Here is a 21,446-nt window from a genome sequence, read left to right as displayed (position 1 = left end):
CGTCTGCCCCTCGCCCCTGAGTCATAGCCACTCATTCGGCCGGAGGAGCGCTGTTCCGCCTCCCTCACTCTCACTCCTGAGGTCTTCCACGGGGAGAGACCGAGCTGATCAGCTTGCATAGACGCCCATCCCTGGGCCGTGCAACTGAAGGGAGACCAACAGGGTCACACTGCAGACAGCATCATGTGGCTTGGGGACGAGGGTGGGGCAGGGGCCTGGAAGTGAGAAGCTGGGGCAAAGCTTACAAGACAAGGATTTGGACTGAGTGTAGAGGGAGTGGTAAGGAGGGAAGGCGACATGAGCAGCTTCTCACTGCCCCTTCTTTTGGTCTGTGCTCTGCCCTGAGAGCCTGGGCCCTCCTAAGCATCAAATCCTCGAGGTGCTCTCCCTCCTAGAGAAGGTCCAGGTCATATTGCTTTCTTCTAAAAAAGAACAGGGGATGGCCGCCCAGCTCTTATCAACTTCCCCTCCTGTGACCAGCCCTCAGCACACCTGGCTGAGTGCCTAGGGACCAAGCCTATACCCTCAAGATGAATCAGAGTTGACTGATCCAGGGGCCAACTGAAGCCTCTTTCTAGGGTCTTTGCACTTGCACAGATGACGGGCCAATTCCTTTTTAGAACGGTGTGAGGCTGCAGTGACCAGGGGACAGGGGCAGAGTCCGGAGGTGCTTGTGTTACTTGTTCTCATTTTCCTGGAAACCCAGCTGCACCACTGCCCTTCCTATGTTGGATTATATAAGCTAGCCCAGTATTTTCTAGTAAATTCCTTTTCTGTCTAAGCTAGTCTGGGTAGGTTTCTGTCATTGAGACCTCACTGAGACCAAAGAGAGCCTGGACTAATCCCGGATCAAGGCAGTTGCCCAATAGCTCTTCCCACCCTGGCCTCCTGCCTGCCACTCAACGGGAGGACGTGACCTCTCCCTCTCCCTTGTCATGATTACAGGAAGAAATAAGGTCCAAATAGTGATTGCAATACAAGGTTTTGGTATTCTGGCAATTACTGAAATATAAGCATTTTGTTGGTAGATTACTCTAATTTTTATATTTTAAAAATCTAAAAGCAGTACCACTTATGTACTGAGATGAGGACCAATGACTCAACTATTCAATTTATGATGAAAATACTTGCTGAATAAAACTCTACCCAAAGTCAGAAAGGGCTTTTCATCAGCCAGAACAATTTGTCCTAAAACGCATGTGATGCTCAATGATACCATGGATCCACTTTGTTCTTGAAATAATATTTCATGTGTACTTCTTAATGATTTTCAAAGTTTTCTTCATTTTAGATAGTGTTTAGTATGCTAATTTTGGAATAAGGCTTTATTTTTTAACAACCTTTTTATTTTGGAATAGTTTTAGGTTTATAGAAAGATTGTGAAGATAGAGTAGAGAGTTCCCATGTACTCACTCACTTTCCCCTATGATGAATATTTTCTACGGGTATGGTACATTTGTCACAATTAATGAACCAATATTGATATAGCATTATGAACTAAAGTGCATACCTTACTAGTGTTTACCTAATGTCCTTTCTTCTATCCCAGGATCCCCTCCAGAACACCAAATTACATTTAGCTGTTATGTCTCTTTAGGCTCCTCTGATTTATGACAGTTTATTAAGTTTATCTGCTAATACTTTGTGTCAGAAGGATGCTTATTTAATGTTTCTCTTTGACAAATGTACATATTTCCTTGACCTTTAATACTTTTAAAATTTGAATTATATTAGATGTTTTCACAGTGTGTTAATGCTTAGCATTCTGAACATTTACAGATAAAATATTAGTATTGGTATGAGTACTTATTTAAAATAAGTGCTGAATGTCCAGGGTCACAGTTTTTGTTCTAGGACAGCAGTCCCCGGATCCCAGGTATGGATGGGCAGAAAACAGAGGACGGGAACACAGATGGCTAAGGCGCTTGTGGAAGGGCAGAGCTGCCCAGAACCAGGGAGGGTACAGCAGAGGGCAGCCGGGCAGCGCAGGGCTTGTTGTTCTGCTGCAGGAACCCCAGGCCCAGGCCATTCTAATGGGTTCTGCAGGTAAGTCTTTTGCCTCCGATATCCTTACTGCACCCATTTTTGCGATGATGATTTTTGATGACTACTAAGGATACATTGTCCTAGAGAAGTCTTAACTTTGTTTTCCAAAAGCCTTGCTCATTGCTTGGAACGCAGTCAACACTCAGTTGCATGTACATGCTATTATTTGTTCAACCAAAGCTGAATGCATGAAGGAAACTGGTACCACTGGCAGTTCCTGACACTAGGAACTGCTGAGGATCAGGGAGGCTGTGGGTAGGGTGGCAAGGACCAGTACATGAGTGGAGCACCCTGGCTGGCAGCGTTGGGTGGGGGGGAGTTGGGGGTTGAGAGTAAAGAGGAGAGGTTGGGGACCATCCCAGTGGCAGTGCAAGCAACTGTGAGCATCTGAGAACCATGATGAAGAGTTTAACAGAAGGTATGCAGCATGACATCACCGGTAGAGTGGGATTCGACATCTAAATATATCACAATCTATTTCCGTCTCCCCACAGGTTGCCAAAAGAAGCACACAATAGTTAGGCTTACTTTTGTCCATAGTTCATGGCATATTCGAAGTCTTTAAAGCTGACGTGACCATCTGAGTCTTGATCTACTTCCCTGGAAAATGAAACAGAAGGTTATTCACAGGTTAGTTTCGTCTCACCTTATGCATCAAGAGCACATCAGAATCTTCATTTCTTTTCATATCTACGTGAGAGGCACGTATTTTATCTACTTGAAGGCTGAGGTTGACGCTTATCTTTTATTTTTCCCTTGATAATACCTAAGGTGTGAAGGAAAGGAAAAGTTATTTATTAAAACCTACAGAAATAATATATTCAATAAATTTAAAGGAATGTCATCAAATGCACAGGTTATATTTATAAAGGCAGGAGTGATGGTTTTTCTAGTCATCCTGCAAATTCTTTCTGTGATATATCAATAAATATACATGCATTTGTCAACCAAAAACACAATGCAGGAGGCTGCAAAGAAGAAAAGAGTTTATTTAGGGTCTGAAGAATTGCAGTTTGGGAGATACAAATTCGGGTAACCCCGAAAGAGTGTTCTGAGGAAGAGACGAAAAGCCACGGGGTTGTTAAAAGTTGCCTGGTGAAATTTGTGACTGACTCTGACTCAAGTTAGAAAAGATTTGCCCTTGAGGAGTCACACGTTCTTTTAAGGTAAGGGTCCAGTAAATATTTTGCGTTTCTGGAAGGTGTGCTGGATGACGTCATTAGGACAAAAGATTTTGATGTGCAGAAGTCCACACTTCCTTAATGGTCTCCTGGCTCCATTTTAGAGAACTCCCTTAGCAACACCAACTCCATTTTGATTTTCCTTTCACACATTACACAACAGAAGTGTGGAATAAAGAATTAAGAGATAAGAAAAACATTTGGGGAGTAAATAATAACGATGGGAACAGTGACTGACACCCTGCCTCGCACTGTCTTTATATCACTTGTCTCATCAAATCTGTGCACAGATGCCAGGACGGGTCCATTTTACAGACATTGAGCCTAAAGGGGTTCAGTGGTTTCTGAAGGATCATGTTGCTGGTGAGTAACCAGATTTGAAATTCAAATCATGATTGTTAAATTCCCAAACCAGGGCTCTATACTCTATTCCACATGTCTCCCTATGTAAATAGGATGGTCCAGAGGGAAGCGGTTGTGTTGCAATTCCCATGCAGCTAACTCAAGCTCCGGAAGTTTTCACTGGCTTCATTCATGGCCTCGGAAGCTTGGTTAATTCCTCACAAACACCTGATAAGCTTTTCTGACTCCTATGGAGAGAGGTGAAGATGTGAGCCTCTGGCTGGTCAGCGGAGGGTGTGGGCGGCCTCAGCTGGGTTGTCCGTGTGTGTCCCTACAGCCACTGAGACAGGGGCATTGCTCCTTGAACAGGGAGCAGAGGAATGGCACCCATTCCACCTGGTTAAGATAACACATGGCAGAAGGACAAAATCATGGCATAAGCAATACATTCAACTGCTATCAGTGAAAGCAGTGTTTAAGAGTGTGTTTGAAAGAGAACTGATGAGTTGTGGTCCCGATTCCTCTTTGGGGGGCACTCTCAAACAATGCATTACATGCCTTATTTGCCGTATTGGGTTGGTGCAAATTATATTTTGTTGAAACAGCAAATGGTATTAACCATGACATAGGGCTTTTTAAAGCAAGGACTGGCCCAAGTAACAAAGCCACTAATCACTGTAATAGTTTTAAAGCAGGCTTTTAAAATATTGAATTCTAAAATAAACTTTCTGAATATTTCATGCCAAAGTCTCTGAAGTCTATAACAGTACTGGATAGAGTGATAATAATTTTTCATTCTTTTGAAGTAGAGAAAATCCCTGCTTCTCTGCCCCAGGGCAAAACCATGTTGCAGTATGTTAGTATAAAATGACTGCAGACTGTAGGGGCCATTATTCTTGTTACTTCTTTTGGTAAAATATACATGACGATTTCATGCTATACAGGACCGAAAGCAGAATGTCGGATCTCTTCTAAGGGATTAGAAATAATCAGTATCACATGTTACTGGTTACAGAGTATAAATCATCCCTCCTATTAAATTAGATAATTGAAGATTCTTAATATTGCCTACGTATTTTTTCTCAAGGAATTGGATTAGATAAATGGCCTTTTTTCTTCCCACTCTGAACTGATATGATTGAACTATAAATCTCATAGGGTGAGTTAAGTGGATAATCTAGAAAAGTAATATTTAGAATAAACTGTTTCTGATATATATATATATATATATATATATATATATACACACACGTGTATGTGTGTGTGTGTGTGTGTGTGTTTATTCACTTATTGAGATGCTGAATGCTTGTAGAAAAGGAAATCCTTTTGCCTGATTTTCTCAGTAAATAACTTTATTGTAATTCCATTAACTTATTTTTCTTGCTGCCTTTGCCAAAGCTTCCCATCATAAAATGGGCACAGTATAACCAAGAGGTATTAAAATGGAAACGTTTATTCATAAGGCTTGGAGTGGCGTTTTTATAATGAATGGAGGAACATCATGTTCATATTTAGAATGAGACATGGTAAAATACTGTCTTCAACTTTTCTTCCTCATCACATATATATATGGTCGTCCCAAGGAGAATGAAAAGGAAATTCACATTTCAGAGCTATAATTTTAAAAGCTAAAATACTGTTTTTCATTGCAGACGGAATTATTCCAAAGAAGGAAAGTTTCACAGCACCCACACTCAAGTCACCATGTGATGGATGAGCAGATGTGGCAGGTGGGTAGAATTGGTGGTGTGCTGAGGAGATGAAGAAAACGTCATTAGGTAAAACGTTTCATTGTTTCTGTTTACAGTGTTTAACCCTAAAACGAGTATACGCTCCTTATGAAACTAGAGTGTGCTGTCTTGGTGTCACCAACATACGTTCAGCACTGAAATATTCCACCACCGTCACTCCAACTAGAAATAAACTCTGGGAAGGCAAGAACTTTCTCTTGTTTGCTGCTGTGTCCCCACCTCTTAGCCCATAGCAGGTAATGAATGTTTGCAGAGTGAATGAATTTGTGGAGTAAATGAATCTGGGGAAACAGTGGACAACATTTTGGAATATCTACTGCCTCCCAGGAGGTTTGGGGGGATTAAAGAAAGTATATCATCACTGTTTTTATAGAGTCTAAAATACTAGCCAGAGAAATAATAACACACTGATGAAGGCACCTAGGAGCCATCACTCAGGGACCAATAAGGAACGGTCAATTGTGGTCTCCATGCCCGACCACATTTTGTAAATACAGACCAGGTACAGAGAGACCAAGTAAGACGTGGACTCTGAAAGATGTGGTTGCTTAGTAGAGCAATGGATGGAAGGAACCCCTTGAGTGTCAGGCTGAACAATTTAGAGATAAAGAGCTGGAAACTGGAAACCAAGGAAGAGCACTGGACACACCTGCGTCTAACCTGCCCTGTAGCTGAAGTCCAAGCACTTGAAGCCACTTAACTAACTGCTCTTTTACTGGACATGTGGCTATAAACACAGATATAGATATATGCATATATACACACATACATACAGGATTATATTTCACAACTGTCTTTTTAAAGGAATGAATAAAGTTTATACAGATGGATGAGAGGAAAATAAATTGCTATGAACAACAATAACTGCTTTCTAGACATGTAAATCCAGTTAAATTAAAGGCTTTTTGGTTTGCTTGGTTTTGAGATGCAAAGGGAGAGCCGGAATTGATTTGGGGAGTACAGATTCAAGAGAGCTGAACTGCTCTGTGTAACTCAGTATGAACAATACAGGACCATCTGGGAGGAAGGAGATGATGAGCAAGGTAAGACAGGATGCAGGGAGAAGGGCCACTGAGGGGTAGGGAGGTGGCTGGGATGCTATACGACATTTCTTGCTTGGCCCAAGAAAAAGGCCCCAGTGATCGAAGGTCCTTTAATTAACTGCTACGTTTACCGCGTGCTCCGAAGTTGTTCGTGTTGCGTGTTATAACCTCTCCTTTATCTTCACCAAGGGCTTGACAGGCACGCAGTCTAAGGGGGGATGGTGTGTTTGGGGAGTGTGTGCTGAGTTCGGCAATGGAGAGGAGTTCTGTCTGAGCGGGTGCAGTAGGGAGCAACAAAAGTGGGGTATGGTAAGATGACCATCAACTGAATTAACTCAGAGAGATGAGAACTCAGAGCCACAGGCCTTCCAGAAATTTGCAAAAACCTAGGAAGTGCTTTAAAATTCCACAGGATATGGAATGGGAGTCCCAGGCAATACTATCTGGACTTCGAAGGGCAGAAGACCCAGGGTGACAATGGGATACATTGAGAATTTCAGGCAGGACTAGACTCTGTCCATTCAGCTGAATTCCAATAGTTTTCATATCTGTTAAAATACAAACATTTTTTGACTCATCAGATAAGTGGTTATAATGACTTTTATCACCATGAGCTTTAGCATTTGTCTCTTTACATCCTGATTTGTTAAGCAAGATTCTGCTCTTTTCTTTTTTTTTTTTAAACATCGTTATTGGAGTATAATTGCTTTACAATGGTGTGTTAGTTTCTGCTTCATAACAAAGTGAATCAGTTATACATATATATATGTCCCCATATCTCTTCCCTCTTGCGTCTCCCTCCCTCCCACCCTCCCTATTCCACCCCTCCAGGCGGTCACAAAGCACCGAGCTGATCTCCCTGTGCTGTGCGGCTGCATCCCACTAGCTAGCTATTTTACGTTTGGTAGTGTCTATATGTCCGTGCCACTCTCTCACTTTGTCCCAGCTTACCCTTCCCCCTCCCCGTATCCTTAAGTCCATTCTCTAGTAGGTCTGCATCTTTATTCCCGTCTTGCCCCTAGGTTCTTCTGACCATTTTTTTTTCTTTTTATTTATTTATTTTTTTTAGATTCCATATATATATGTTATCATATGGTATTTGTTTTTCTCTTTCTGACTTACTTCAGTCTGTATGACAGACTCTAGGTCCATCCACCTCACTACAAATAACTCAATTTCGTTTCTTTTTATGGCTGAGTAATATTCCATTGTATACATGTACCACCTCTTCTTTATCCATTCATCTGTTGACGGACACTTAGGTTGCTTCCATGTCCTGGCTACTGGAAATAGAGCTGTGATGAACATTTTGGTACATGACTCTTTTTGAATTATGGTTTTCTCAGGGTATATGCCCAGTAGTGGGATTGCTGGGTCGTATGGTAGTTCTAATTTTAATTTTTTAGGGACCCTCCACACTGTTCTCCATAGTGGCTGTATCAATTTACATTCCCACCAACAGTGCAAGAGGGTTCCCTTTTCTCCACACCCTCTCCAGCATTTATGGTTTGTAGATTTTTTGATGATGGCCATTCTGACCGGTGTGAGATGATGTCACATTGTAGTTTTGATTTGCATTTCTCTAATGATTAATGTTGTTGAGCATTCTTTCATGTGTTTGTTGGCAATCTGTACATCTTCTTTGGAGAAATGTCTGTTTAGGTCTTCTGCCCATTTTTGGATTGGGTTGTTTGTTTTTTTGATATTGAGCTGCATGAGCTGCTTGTAAATTTTGGAGATGAATCCTTTGCTAGTTGCTTCATTTGCAAATATTTTCTCCCATTCTGAGAGGTGTCTTTTCGTCTTGTTTATGGTTTCCTCTGCTGTGCAAAAGCTTTGAAGTTTCATTAGGTCCTATTTGTTTATTTTTGGTTTTATTTCCATTTCTCTAGGAGGTGGGTCAAAAAGGATCTTGCTGTGATTTATGTCATAGAGTGTTCTGCCTATGTTTTCCTCTAAGAGTTTGATAGTGTCTGGCCTTACATTTAGGTCTTTAATCCATTTTGAGTTTATTTTTGTGTATGGTGTTAGGGAGTGTTCTAATTTCATTCTTTTACGTGTACCTGTCCAGTTTTCCCAGCACCACTTATTGAAGAGGCTGTCTTTTCTCTACTGTATATTCTTGCTTCCTTTATCAAAGATCACAAGCACTGAAATTGAAACTGTGATTAAAAATCTTCCAACAAACAAGAGCCCAGGACCAGATGGCTTCACAGGCGGATTCTATTCAAACATTTAGAGAAGGGCTAACACCTATCCTTCTCAAACTCTTCCAAAATATAGCAGAGGGAGGAACACTCCCAAACTCATTCTACGAGGCCACCATCACCCTGATACCAAAACCAGACAAAGACGTCACAAAGAAAGAAAACTACAGGCCAATATCACCGATGAACATAGATGCAAAAAATCCTCAACAAAATACTAGCAAACAGAATCCAACAGCACACTAAAAGGATCATACACCATGATCAAGTAGGGTTTATCCCAGGAATGCAAGAATTCTTCAATATACACAAACCAATCAATGTGATACATCATATTAACAAACTGAAGGAGAAAAACCATATGATCATCTCAATAGATGCAGAGAAAGCTTTCGACAAAATTCAACACCAATTTTTGATAAAAACCCTCCAGAAAGTAGGCATAGAGGGAACTTTCCTCAACATCATAAAGGCCATATATGACAAACCCACAGCCAACATCGTCCTCAATGGTGAAAAACTGAAACAATTTCCACTAAGATCAGGAAAAAGACAAGGTTGCCCACTCTCACCACTCTTATTCAACATAGTTTTGGAAGTTTTAGCCACAGCAATCAGAGAAGAAAAAGAAATAAAAGGAATCCAAATCATAAAAGAAGTAAAGCTGTCACTGTTTGCAGGTGACATGATACTATGCGTAGAGAATCCTAAATATGCTACCAGAAAACTACTAGAGCTAATCGACGAATTTGGTAAAGTAGCAGGATACAAAATGAATGCACAGAAATCTCTCACATTCCTATATACTAATGATGAAAAATCTGAAAGTGAAATTAAGAACACTCCCATTTACCATTGCAACAAAAAGAATAAAATATCTAGGAATAAAGCTAAGGAGACAAAAGACCTGTATGCAGAAAATTATAAGACATTGATGAAAGAAATTAAAGATGATACAAATAGATGGAGAGATATACCGTGTTCTTGGATTGGAAGAGTCAATATTGTGAAAATGACTATACTACCCAAAGCAATCTACAGATTCAGTGCAATCTGTATCAAACTACCACTGGCATTTTTCACAGTACTAGGACAAAAAAATTCAAATTTGTATGCTTTGAATAGCCAAAGCAATCTTGAGAACGAAAAACGGAGCTGGAGGAATCAGGCTCCCTGACTTCAGACTATACTGCAAAGCTACAGTAATCAAGACAATATGGTGCTGGCACAAGAACAGAAATATAGATCAATGGAACAGGATAGAAAGCCCAGAGATACTCTTTCCTTTTGTGATGCAGTGTGGACTTAGCCCAGACTAGACATGTTCCTGTGACCTAGAGGCTAAGTGGCCCCCACCTTGAAGGAAGCAGGGTTTCACACTGTGAATTTTTTTTTATTAAGCTCAGCACCAGTGCTGCTCTAATATTACATTCTAAGGAAAAACATAGGTTGTTTTTAAATTTTAAAAATACATAAATAGCAAATGTTTCTTACAAGTAGTAAATTTACATCATACCAATTTCTTGTAATGTTTTGAAAATAATTTTTGTTGTAAAATAATTCAAGATGGGCTTCCCTGGTGGCACAGTCGTTAAGAATCCTCCTGCCAATGCAGGGGACACGGGTTCAAGCCCTGGTCTGGGAAGATCCCACGTGCTACAGAGCAACTGAGCCTGTGCACCACAACTACTGAGCCTGCACTGTGGACCCTGCGAGCCACAACTACTGAAGCCTGTGTGCCTAGAGCCCGTGCTCTGCAACAAGAGAAGCCACCACAAGGAGTAGACCGTGCACCGCAACAAAGAGTAGCCCCCGCTCACTGCAACTAGAGAAAGCCTGTGTGCAGCAACGAAGACCCAATGCAGCCAAAAATAAATAAATAAAAATTTTAAAAATAAAAATAAAATAATAATTCAAGAGTGCCCCATGGCCAGGTCTCCAAAGCCAGATTTCAAATTGGAGTGTGTGCTTTTGCTCAAGTTGCTTTAAAAAAAAAAAAAGAAGGAGGAGGAGGAGGAGGAAGGAAAGAAAGAAACGAAGAGACAGGAGTTGAAACAATGGAATATTCTCTATTAAAATGACGTAAAGACTATAAAAGTGACATTTTTAAGTAGAAACAAGAATACAAACTATATATAACTGCAATCTTATAAACACCTGTATTCATTTGGGCAGAAGTTGAATATTATAGGTTAAACACCAACTTGTCTTACGGGTTATTTTGGCTTAAAATAGTCTTTAATATTCATCTCTTTTTCAATTGAAGGAAGGAATATTTTTTTCTTTTTGGTCTGAATTTTCTAAACAAGTGACCTTATTTATGTATAAATCCTTAACAGCTAGAACAGGATTTCTCAGTGCTGGTGCTGTTGACATTTTGGGCTGGATCATTCTTTGCTGTGGGAGCTGTCCTGCACACTGTAGGATGTTTAGCAGCATCCTTGGTTTCTACCCACTGGATGCCAGTAGGACTCTCCCCCGGCCCTCCCCGGCTATAACAGTCAAAAATGTCTCCCCTTATTGCCAAGTGTCTCCTGGGGGGACAAAACCATCCCTGATTGAAAACCACTGAGCTAGAGGAGCCAAAGTTGGAGGCAATTCTCTGGAATATTCCAGCTAAATCTATTCTTACTAGAAAATTGCTTTAAAGACTTTTTTTTCTAAACAAGTGATTTCGGGGCAGAGGAGGCACACGTTTCTTGGACAGATTAAGCAGATAATTGCCTCAACTCTCTGCTTCCCCGACACTAAGGTTTTGAATGGAGCCCAGAGAAGAAGGCAAGCTTTGCCTTCTGGTGATAACAGAGCCAGTGACGGGCATATCTGTGTTCGCAGCACATACACTGACGGTCGGCAATTATTCTGAGTCACTGTGATAGTTACACGGGGTGTTGAAAGTTGACGCTGCATTTGATTCACCTGAAACATGAATAAGAAATTTAATGTGGAGGCAAAGATGTAAATGAGAAAAGTTTTCTGAGCGGAATTTTTGGGGCAGGGAAAAGGGAGAGAGGCCTTCTTTCTGATTCTTTACGGAATAATTTAAAGGAAAGTCAGAACTACCATTATATTAGGGACAAAGCCATCATACTGACTGAACAGTGAGAGTAAAAATTACCCTCCAAGCAAGGAGCCCCTGCTGGGCATGAGAGGACCCGCCAATTGAAGATGCGATGCTGACAGCTCCTCCCGCAAGCAGCCTTCTCTTCTGAGGACCCTGCCGGTTCTCCCCACTGGCGTGCTTGCCTCTTTGTTGATGAGAGTCCTGCAGGGCTTCACAGCAATTCAGTCGGTGATGTGTTTATTAATTTCACCTTTGTAGAGACGTGTTGTTATAAAGCAGAAACGAACACACCATTGTAAAGAAATTATACTCCAATAAAGATGTTAAAAAAGAAAGAAAGAAAAGCCATTCAGACACCCAGGAAAGACAGAAGAGCCACGTAGATGGTTTCTGGTCCTTTGCAGGTTCCTACATGGCTCTGGCATATGCCTTCACTTTACTGTGTGTTGCACTCCCTTCGTGCCCCGCCTCACACTCGCCACCCATCTTTTGCTCCAGCCTTTGCTGGGGGTGCCTCGCGTCACCAGGTACCTCCCGCTGTTCACCTGGGATTGCCTGGAATCACCTGGGCGGGGCCTCACCCTTACAGCCCTGAAGTATGAAAAAAGGAGTTAACGCCCCATAGGTGACCCTTGACCAATGAGGGGACAGGCGTCAATGGATAACCACTTTCCCTCGGTCCCTCTGAGGTTCTCTCGGCTCATGGGAGGTTCCGGTGGGACTGAGTCGCTCACAGAAGTAACAACCGCGGTAAGAGGTCCTTGCGCCGGTTTGCTTTCATTACCTGTTCTGCTCTTGCACACCAAGGTTGTGCCCCAAACAAGCAACCTGCAGTGCAAGCCCTCATCCGAAGCTCTGCTTTCAGAGAGATCCCAGGCTGACACAGTGAAAAGTTTATTTTGAGAGATGAAGTTCTCACGGGGCATTTAAATTGCCATCATCAACAGCAGGTCACAGCAGACTCCCATTCAAGTAAAAGGGAACTCACTATTGAAACAGATCAGTTTCTTCTGTTTGGAAAATGAGTTTTAGAGCAAATTAAATATTCCCTTTAAGAAGAGCTCTGAAGGTTGAAGTTCCAGGCAGTTGAAATGCCAAAGTCAACCAGAAAAAGACAGCAGCATTCTCTTCATTGTATCATATGCACGTCTTACTTAATACTATCTAGCCTGCCAACAATAAATGGTATTATTAGACTTTAGGTGAGGACAATATATTCCTCAATTTGAGAGACTTCTTCTGCCACTTGGATGCAGAGGTACAGCTATGGACTGGCTGTGGGCAGGTGGTGGAATTGGCCATTTAGGATGAACTGTGGAGGATAAAAGGATGGCCAGGAACAAAGAATGACACAAGCCAGGCAAAACTTTGGGCTCATTAGGATCAGGCTCAGCCTACTAGATGAAAGACACAGTGGATGCTGTCAGCTACTTCCCCAGCATCTATACCCCCATCCCCTGTGCTACTCAGCAGCTGTGTGATTTGGGTGGATGGGTCCCCACCCCAAGCTCCAGAAGCGGGATCCCACTGGCCTAAGCCAACCAATTTAATCCCACTCTCCTTAGTATGGTGACTGGTTTAAGGATTAGCTGGTTAATTAGTACATGGCATTCCTCCCCTGACCACTGCTGATGAGCAAAGAGTTGGGTCAACCATAATGAAGCCTGGAAATTTTGTTTGCGGGCTGAGAAAGGAGAAGCTCTTTTAGCTGGGATGCAGAGGTGACACGATATGACAACAGTTCCATGAGCCATTGATCCAAAAATGTTTGCACCTGCTTTTCATTGTCAATTATCAGCCTGAAAATGGAGCTAGACCCAGTGAAGGGAAGAATCAGAAAAATTAGAGTGAATTGGAGCCTAATCAACCAGGCCTGAAGCATACCCAATTTCAAAACTCTTAGTCACCTGATCCAATAAATTCCCTGGGTTGTTAAAGGAAGTATGAAATGGATTTCCTGGTATTTGCAAATAAAAGTGTCCTGACATGCCAGGTATCCCACCTGAAATCTTTTCTAAACCTTATAATATCTGGAACTTGGCAGACATAGAGTAGACACTCATAAATTCAATATTTTTGAAATAATTATTCCATTTTGAAAGAAACCCTAAAATAACTCAGATTTTTCTATTTAGGTGCTATCTCAAGATTCTGGATTATTCTCCACATTTCTGCATTCTATAGAAGTTACTTTCTTGCTGTAATCCAACAAAAATCTTTGTTTACAGTGGCTTAACTGTGATTATGTGCTGAAAGAAGGTATTGATGGGACCAATATGGCTTTTCCCTAAAGAGTGACAGGATAGATTCTCCAGTCCAAGAAAAAGAAAGAAAAAAGAAAAATGGATGTGAAATGCAGTCACAGCTGGCAAAAGTGATTAACCATAAATAATGACTCACTTTTTCCTATTTACTAGGTTTTTAAAATGAGGAATCTTATGTAAAGCTAGAGATATTTTAAAAGGAGGAAAGAATGTACTTTCAGTATGCCTGATTATTGACTACTTGTGTGCATGTGGATAAATGCAATCAACATATAGCCCAAAGTCTCATTTCTGGCAGAGTTTCATATTCCTTCTCTATCAAGTGTTTTAGCAGAACTGCTAATAAATAGTGACATGATCTTTTTTCTCAGTTTGAATCTCTGGAAGAGAAATTGTGATGGAAGAAAATAGCATGGATGAGACAGCTTTAAGGATAAAGAACAAAAACAAAAGTGAGCCTCTTTGGGCTAAGCATAAAAAAATCTGGTTCCTGTACTTTTGGGTCAGTAGGTCCTCCGTTCTCTCCCCACGCCATATCTGTGTAAGAGGCTTACTCTGAATACAGCAGGGAGGCAGTGTGATCCACCAGAAAAGGCCTAAGAGTGAGCTTTCGTCTTAGCGAGGCTAGGTGACCCTGGGCAAGTGTCTCAGCAGCTGTGAATCTCAAGCTTCTCACTGGTCAAGCTGCTCGACTATGGTTGCTAAGATTTGATACAGCTGTACATTTTGATGAACCTATGCTGGATCTTAATCGGCAACTAGTGTCTTTGTACCGAAAGTCTAAAAAGGCAAGCCAACCCCCGTTAGCCATTTTTAGCCTTTAAAAAATAGTCTGAGGGCTTCCCTGGTGGCAGAGTGGTTGAGAGTCCGCCTGCCGAGGCAGGGGACACGGGTTCGTGCCCCGGTCCGGGAAGATCCCACATGCCGCGGAGCGGCTGGGCCCGTGAGCCATGATCGCTGAGCCAGCGCGTCCGGAGCCTGTGCTCTGCAACGGGAGAGGCCACAACAGTGAGAGGCCCGCGTACCGCAAAAAAAAAAAAAAAAAAAAAAAAAAAGTAGTTTGAGTCTTTAACCCACAGACAGTTGTAAGGAACCATAAACATATATAAATGTAAATGGGGAAAAAAATGATCCTGCCTTCAGTAGTATGAAATATGAATGGAGATAAAGCCATTTCTATTTCAAATGTATAATCACTTCAGCTGAGATACCTAGTATCATCTTGAACTTGATTATGAGATAACAGAAATGGGACAGAGATGGCAATCATTTAATCTCTTAAGAACAGCTATTTTGAAGAGCTTTTCACTCTATGCTCAATAGATTTCTAGCAGGTTATGATCTGGCTAGAAAGAAAGCATAATGATGAGGAAAATTATGTTTTCAATAACACAGGCTTTTACACTACAAGTTCTTCCACAAAGGAGGCAATAAAATGAACTCTGACCACTTTAACTGATAGCATAATGGCTCCATGAACAGATGTGGCCTCTCTGAAAGCAACAAGTTCATATCCTTGATTGGAGGTTTAGGAATGAGCTGAACTTTCAAGTGTAATGTACAAAAGATTACATACTTCCAGACAAGAAAGCTGAGTATTAGGGGGTTCAGATGCTTGGAGAGACGGACTAAAAGAAAAAAGCTTAATAAGCTTCATTTGCTAATGCAACAAATAGAGTTGAAGTTGAAATATGAACTATAAACACTGAGCCATTTATAAATGCCCTGCTAATAATGCTGTTAGCCACTGTCAGATAGGAAGCTTGCCTTTTTAAAAGGCATACTTCCTCAGAGTCAGAAAACACCAATTGTCAGATAATGCTTATTTTCCCTAGTAGTATAATGTCTTCGAGAAGAATATATTTTTAAAAATATATGATGGGGGACTGTGGAATTTTTTGTTTGCTTATTTCAAACTGGTGGGGGTAAACAGGTTGGTAGGAAAAGGAGCTGGGATCATTGACTATCCATTTATCCATTTGGGAATGGCTGGAGTCTGTTTCCATGGCAGAGCCTGCTACGTGTTCAAAAAAACTTATTTCCTTCTCTTCCTGAGAACGTAGCTAAACCACATTTTCCAGCCTCCCTTGCAATTAGACGGGACTGGGAGTTCTGGCAACAGAAGGATAATAATATAATAATATAGAAACAAAGAATATCCATTGCTCCATCTAATTAAAAGCACTCACATTTCAAAGGAGTGTACAGGACCTGACAGTCACCCCAGGGATTCTGGCACAGCCAGATCCTGGAAGATATTCTCATACTGTGTTAGTAGAGACTCACAGTAATCCAAGGGATTAACTCTATATAGCTTGGTAGAGGAACAATATTTTAAAATTCTATCAAGTCAGGGTGTTTTTTTTTGTTTTGTTTTGTTTTCATTAAATGAGAGTACAGGAATTTATAAAAATTAAGATTTTTAACTGCTTACACTGTAGTTTTAAATAATCTACTAGGGAAAATACGATTTTCTATCTCAGGCCAGTTCTCAATGAATGCATCACTGAGCCAACAGAAAATCTGGCCTTACTTCATAATTGCAATAAATTATTTGTTTTTGTTTACAGCATACTCTCAGCATTTGAAACCTCTGGGTCTGTGGACAATAATAAGCAATATAAAAAATGAATAACACTTCATAATGAAACAATTCCCTCAGATGATCAGAAGTAGCCTATTAATAAAGCCCACCTAGAATCACAAAGTCACACCAAATGGAATAACCACAAGGGCTTTTTTAGAATTTCAGTCGAAACAGAATTTCAGTGGAAAGAGATGGAAGTTCAGAGGGCATATGGCAAGTGTTTAGAAAATCGTGGAATGCAAAGAGAATGAACATGGCCAAATTAACCAAATCCTAGGCTAAGACCAAGGGAGTCCAAGTGCAACTGCAGAGGGGATACTTTTGGACTAGAACCTGGAAGGCCTTCTTCACACAACAGCTAGAAAACAGGACTCCTTTTCTATCCCTGAACTAATAATTCCCAAGGTTGGTATGGGGGTGGGGGAAAAAGAGGGGATGCACCCTGCTTAATGAGGTCTCACAAAGTACACGACAGCCCCCTGTTCCAATCCTCACGGGCCTCTCCCCTCCCGCTCAGCACTGAGAATCACTCTCCAGCGGGGTGACCACAGTGCCGGAAGCTGGCATGACATTTGCCTTCTGAGTGGGTGGGAGGCTTGATGAGAGTCTCCGGAGGTCTCAGGCTGAGAACAGAAGCTGGCTCAAGGAGGGTTTCAGTAATGCGTAAATCACCAAGGGGCATTAGGAGTGTGTTGGGGGGTAGGGGCGGGGCCCTTCTTAGCCTTGGGAAGAAACTGGACTCTCCCATAAACGGCCACAGCAATACCGATTCCAGGGCTTCAAATTACTGGTCCCAACCAGCGTGACGTTTTCTATCCATTATCTAGTCTCTCCTGCCCACAGGCAGGGCCACATCACTGATTTCGGAGTCTTTCAGCCACTAAAAAAGATCCCGATCCTCATTAAAGATACAGAGTGTTGATCTGTGCTGGCTAAGTGAGGTAAAATATTTGTGCCCTTCTAGTAACAACTCAACGAGGCTATTTCAGGATATTTATTAAACCAATTAAGTATTTACATTATGCTCAAGCACAGAGGCACAGTCACAGAGTACATAAATATGAGAAGATGAAAACAAGAAAATTTATGTTGGGAAAACTGTTTTTCCAGTTTTCTCGAATTGGGTGCAGAGGACGCACTGACTGTTTGGGAACAAGTTTGCGTTGAGCAGGCATCAGTGGTGACCTCGTGACCACCTGCACACATCTTTTTGCTGTGGTTGAACTAAGGTAACCAGGAAAAGTTCATCACCTCCCCAGATGTTTTCCTTGTGGGGTGTACAGTCTACGTCTTGGAAAGTGGTGATTAAGGGCTGGAAAGACAAGTTAGGAAATCTTCAAAGCCTAAAGACTAAACGAAACGGGTCTATTCCTACAATTTTCCCCCTCAATTAAAATTTTTAGTGCCATGATGATGATGAACCCAAACTACAAACACTTTCTTTAGCCTATGGTGCACACGTGGTAAAGGAGTCCATGTTTTCTCAAATACAGTGATAGTCCGTGAATACTGGACCACCTGTGTTATATTATTACTAGTTTCCCTCCTCACTTGACTGTAAACTTGCAGTAGGCAGAGACCACAACACAGTTGTTCACTGTTTCTGAGACTTGATGCAGTCAGTGCCTGACACCCACACTGGCATTCAAGAAACATGTACATACGAACACGTGAATAGTAAAGTTTGGAAATGGGAGAAAAGAAGTATCATTTACCATCCCATGATCTTAAACCAGTTGCTATGATCATTGTGGCACTTTTCTCTCTGATTAGGGTAAGAAATTCTGTATTCTGCTCTTTTAAATGTGCTATAAACATTTCCCCCATTGTTACAGTCTTTATTATTTCCATTTTCAATGGCTGTATATGATTTTATCAAATGGAATTATAATAATTTACTTATTTGTTGGACTTTTTTTTTTTTCGGTATGCGGGCCTCTCACTGTTTTGGCCTCTCCTGCCACGGAGCACAGGCTCCGGACGTGCAGGCTCAGCGGCCATGGCTCACGGGCCCAGCCACTCCGCAGCATGTGGGATTCTCCCGGGTCGGGGCACGAACTCGTGTCTCCTGCATCGGCAGGCGGACTCTCAACCACTGCGCCACCAGGGAAGCCCCTATTTGTTGGGCTTTTGAAATGCCCCAGTCTTTTTGCTTTTATAGCTGTGTCAATGAACACATTCACTAAAAATGCTTTTTCTGAGAAACAGATCCTTGAGTTCATTTACTTATTCATCAGACACACACTAAGAGCCACTATGGACCAGGTGCATTAGGTTCTGAACATGTAGGGGTGAGCAGAAAAGAAATAGAGCCCCTTGCCGCTTTTAGTTCAGCCAGGGAGAGAATTAAATAATCCTACAAGAAAGTAGACGCAGCAGTGTGCTAAGTGCCCTGGAGGAGAGACGGAAGGTGGTGAACTACAGGGCAGGGACGAATTGCCCAGCAGAGGGGACAGCATGCACAAGGGCCTCATGGCAAGAGATAGCAAGTACATTCAAGGAACCGGAAGAAGCAATGTGGCCAGAGTACAGGGTGGGGATGAGCATAGAGCCCAATGAGGCTGAGGATGAATGGAATGAAACTGCTCAGGACCTGGTGGGCGACTTAAGGATTCTGGTTATAATCCAAAGAGCTATGGGAAGCTGCCAAAGTGCTTCAAGGAGAGGGCTAATGTGCTTAAATATACATTTTGAAAGTTCATCCATGCTGAGGTAGGCAGAATGATGGCCCTCCAAAGATGTCCATGTCCTAATCCCTGGAACGTATGGTTGTGTTCCATGGGAAAAGGGGGATAGGGTTGTAGATGGAACTAAGGCCGCTGACCTTAAAATGGGAGATTATCCTAGATTATCCAGGTGGGCCCAATGTAATCTCAAGGATCTTTAAAGGTGGAAGAGGGAAGTAGAAGACTCAGTAATGAGTCAGAGAGAGATTGGAAGATGCTAAGCTGCTGGCTTTGAAAACGAAGGAAGGTGCCCTGAGCCAAGGAACGCAGGTGGCCTCCAGAAGCTGGAAAAGGAGAGGAAATGGATTTTCCCCTAGAGCCTCTAGATGTAATGCAGCCCAGCTGACATCCTGATTTTGGCCCGGGGAGGCCCATTTTGGATTCCTAACCTCTAGTATGGAAAGCTAACAAATGTGTGTTAAGTCACTAAGTCTGGGGTAATTCGTTACAGCAGCCATAGGAAATTAATACAAGGGGGCAGATCGTGGGTTTTGTTTTGGATAGTTAAGTTTCATATGTCCTCAACACAAAGAATAGGGACATTTGGAAGTATTCATCTATTTAGTTACTTTTCTAATAAGTTACATGATCTGTAAAGAAATTTGACTTTTCACGACCCCAGTTTTATCATATATAAAAACAAGTTTTATTTAAGGTCGGTTCTACTTCTAAATCTCTGAGTTTATAAGCTTGAAAAGAAACAAATATGCTTTTCCCTTAGATTCCTGTCAGTACTTGGCAGTCATTCGGGAAAAAGTGATATTAAAAATAGTGGATCTAAACTAAAGGGGGAAAAGATTCCATTAAAAAACGCACCCCATATACAAAATTATCTTTAAATACCTTAATAAGAAATGTGTTGAATTTATATAAAGAGAACTACAAAATTCCATGGAGACCTACAAAAGGATATTTTAAAATGTCCATATGTGTGATCCTGGATGGGAAGAATGAACGTTGTAAACATGCCAAATTCTTCCCGATTAATTTATAAGTTGAACGCAATTTTCATCGGAACCCCACAGGGAGGTTTTTGGAACTCCACAAAAATGATTCTACCATCCATCTGGAAAATAAACAGGCAGGAAGAGTTGAGAACAATTTGAAAACAAGAAATACCAGGTTTTAGAACATATCATAAGAACTGGGGGAAAAAGTGTGTCCTTGGTGTAAGAATAAGGGAAGAGAGTAGATCACAGCCTGGAAAGGTCCCCTAGGATGTAAAAGAACTCAATACAGAATATGATAATCAAGACATTATATATAGGGCTTCCCTGGTGGCTCAGTGGTTGAGAGTCCGCCTGCTGATGCAGGGGACACGGGTTCGTGCCCCTGTCCGGGAAGATCCCACATGCTGCGGAGCGGCTGGGCCCGTGAGCCATGGCCGCTGAGCCTGCGCGTCCAGAGCCTATGCTCCGCAACGCGAGAGGCCGCAACAGTGAGAGGCCCGCGTACCGCAAAAAAAAAAAAGACGTTATATATAAATAGGGGTTATCTAGCAAATGATAAGGGGAAAACTGGCTTGCAATTTGGAAACAAAAATGTTTAGATCATCACCCCATGCTAAATACCCAGCTAAATTCCAAAGCACTAAACAATCTTAAAATTCAAAGGAACCAAGAAAATGGAAGTGGATATTAACCTGGCCTCTAGATGAGGAAAACTTTCTCAGTATAAAAGCAGTGGGAAAAAATTGCAAAGGAAAAGATCACAGGTTTGAATATATGAAAACTTAAAACTTTGCAGATCAAAAAATCATCATAAAAGGAAAACAGCACACTGGGAATAATAGTTGTGATAAAAATAGAAACAGGTAAATATTCTCATCATAGAAAAGAGGTAAACGACATGGACAGATAATTCACAGAAGAGGGAATAGGAAGAGCTAATCAACATGTGAAAATGTTCAATATTACTAGCAATCAGGGAAACAGAACCAAAAATGAGATACTGTTTTCCACCTATTATATTATCAAAGATTTGAAAAATAAATAACATTCAGTCATCAGTGAGAGCACAGAGGGGTGGATGCTGCAAGAGGCAGTCACATTTGTTAATTAGGCAATTTGGTGAGAAGAATCAGGAGTCCTAAAAATGAAAAAATAAGTTCATACTACCCAGTATGGTCTTCCCACATCTAGGAACCTCTCCTAAGGAAATAACTTAAAAGTGTGAACAGGGCTTCCCTGGTGGCGCAGTGGTTGAGAGTCCGCCTGCCGATGCAGGGGACACGGG

At 41.6% G+C, this 21,446-nt stretch overlaps 1 protein-coding gene across 1 annotated transcript in view; it reads right to left on the bottom strand.

Annotated features, from left to right (window-relative positions):
- Nucleotides 1-2,570: 2,570 nt before the first annotated feature.
- The window catches only part of EFCAB11 (EF-hand calcium binding domain 11), a 146,122-nt gene continuing 127,246 nt past the window's right edge, over nt 2,571-21,446 (bottom strand). The window contains exon 6 of the mRNA XM_007471894.1: nt 2,571-2,646. Within this exon, the coding sequence (XP_007471956.1) occupies nt 2,571-2,646 (76 nt within the window). The remainder of the gene's footprint in view (nt 2,647-21,446) is intronic.

Source organism: Lipotes vexillifer, unplaced genomic scaffold (assembly GCF_000442215.2).
Source record: "Lipotes vexillifer unplaced genomic scaffold, Lipotes_vexillifer_v1.1 scaffold751, whole genome shotgun sequence".
NCBI lineage: Eukaryota > Metazoa > Chordata > Mammalia > Artiodactyla > Lipotidae > Lipotes > Lipotes vexillifer.
Note: the sequence above shows the minus strand (reverse complement) of the source record. Positions and strands in the feature narration are given on the sequence as shown.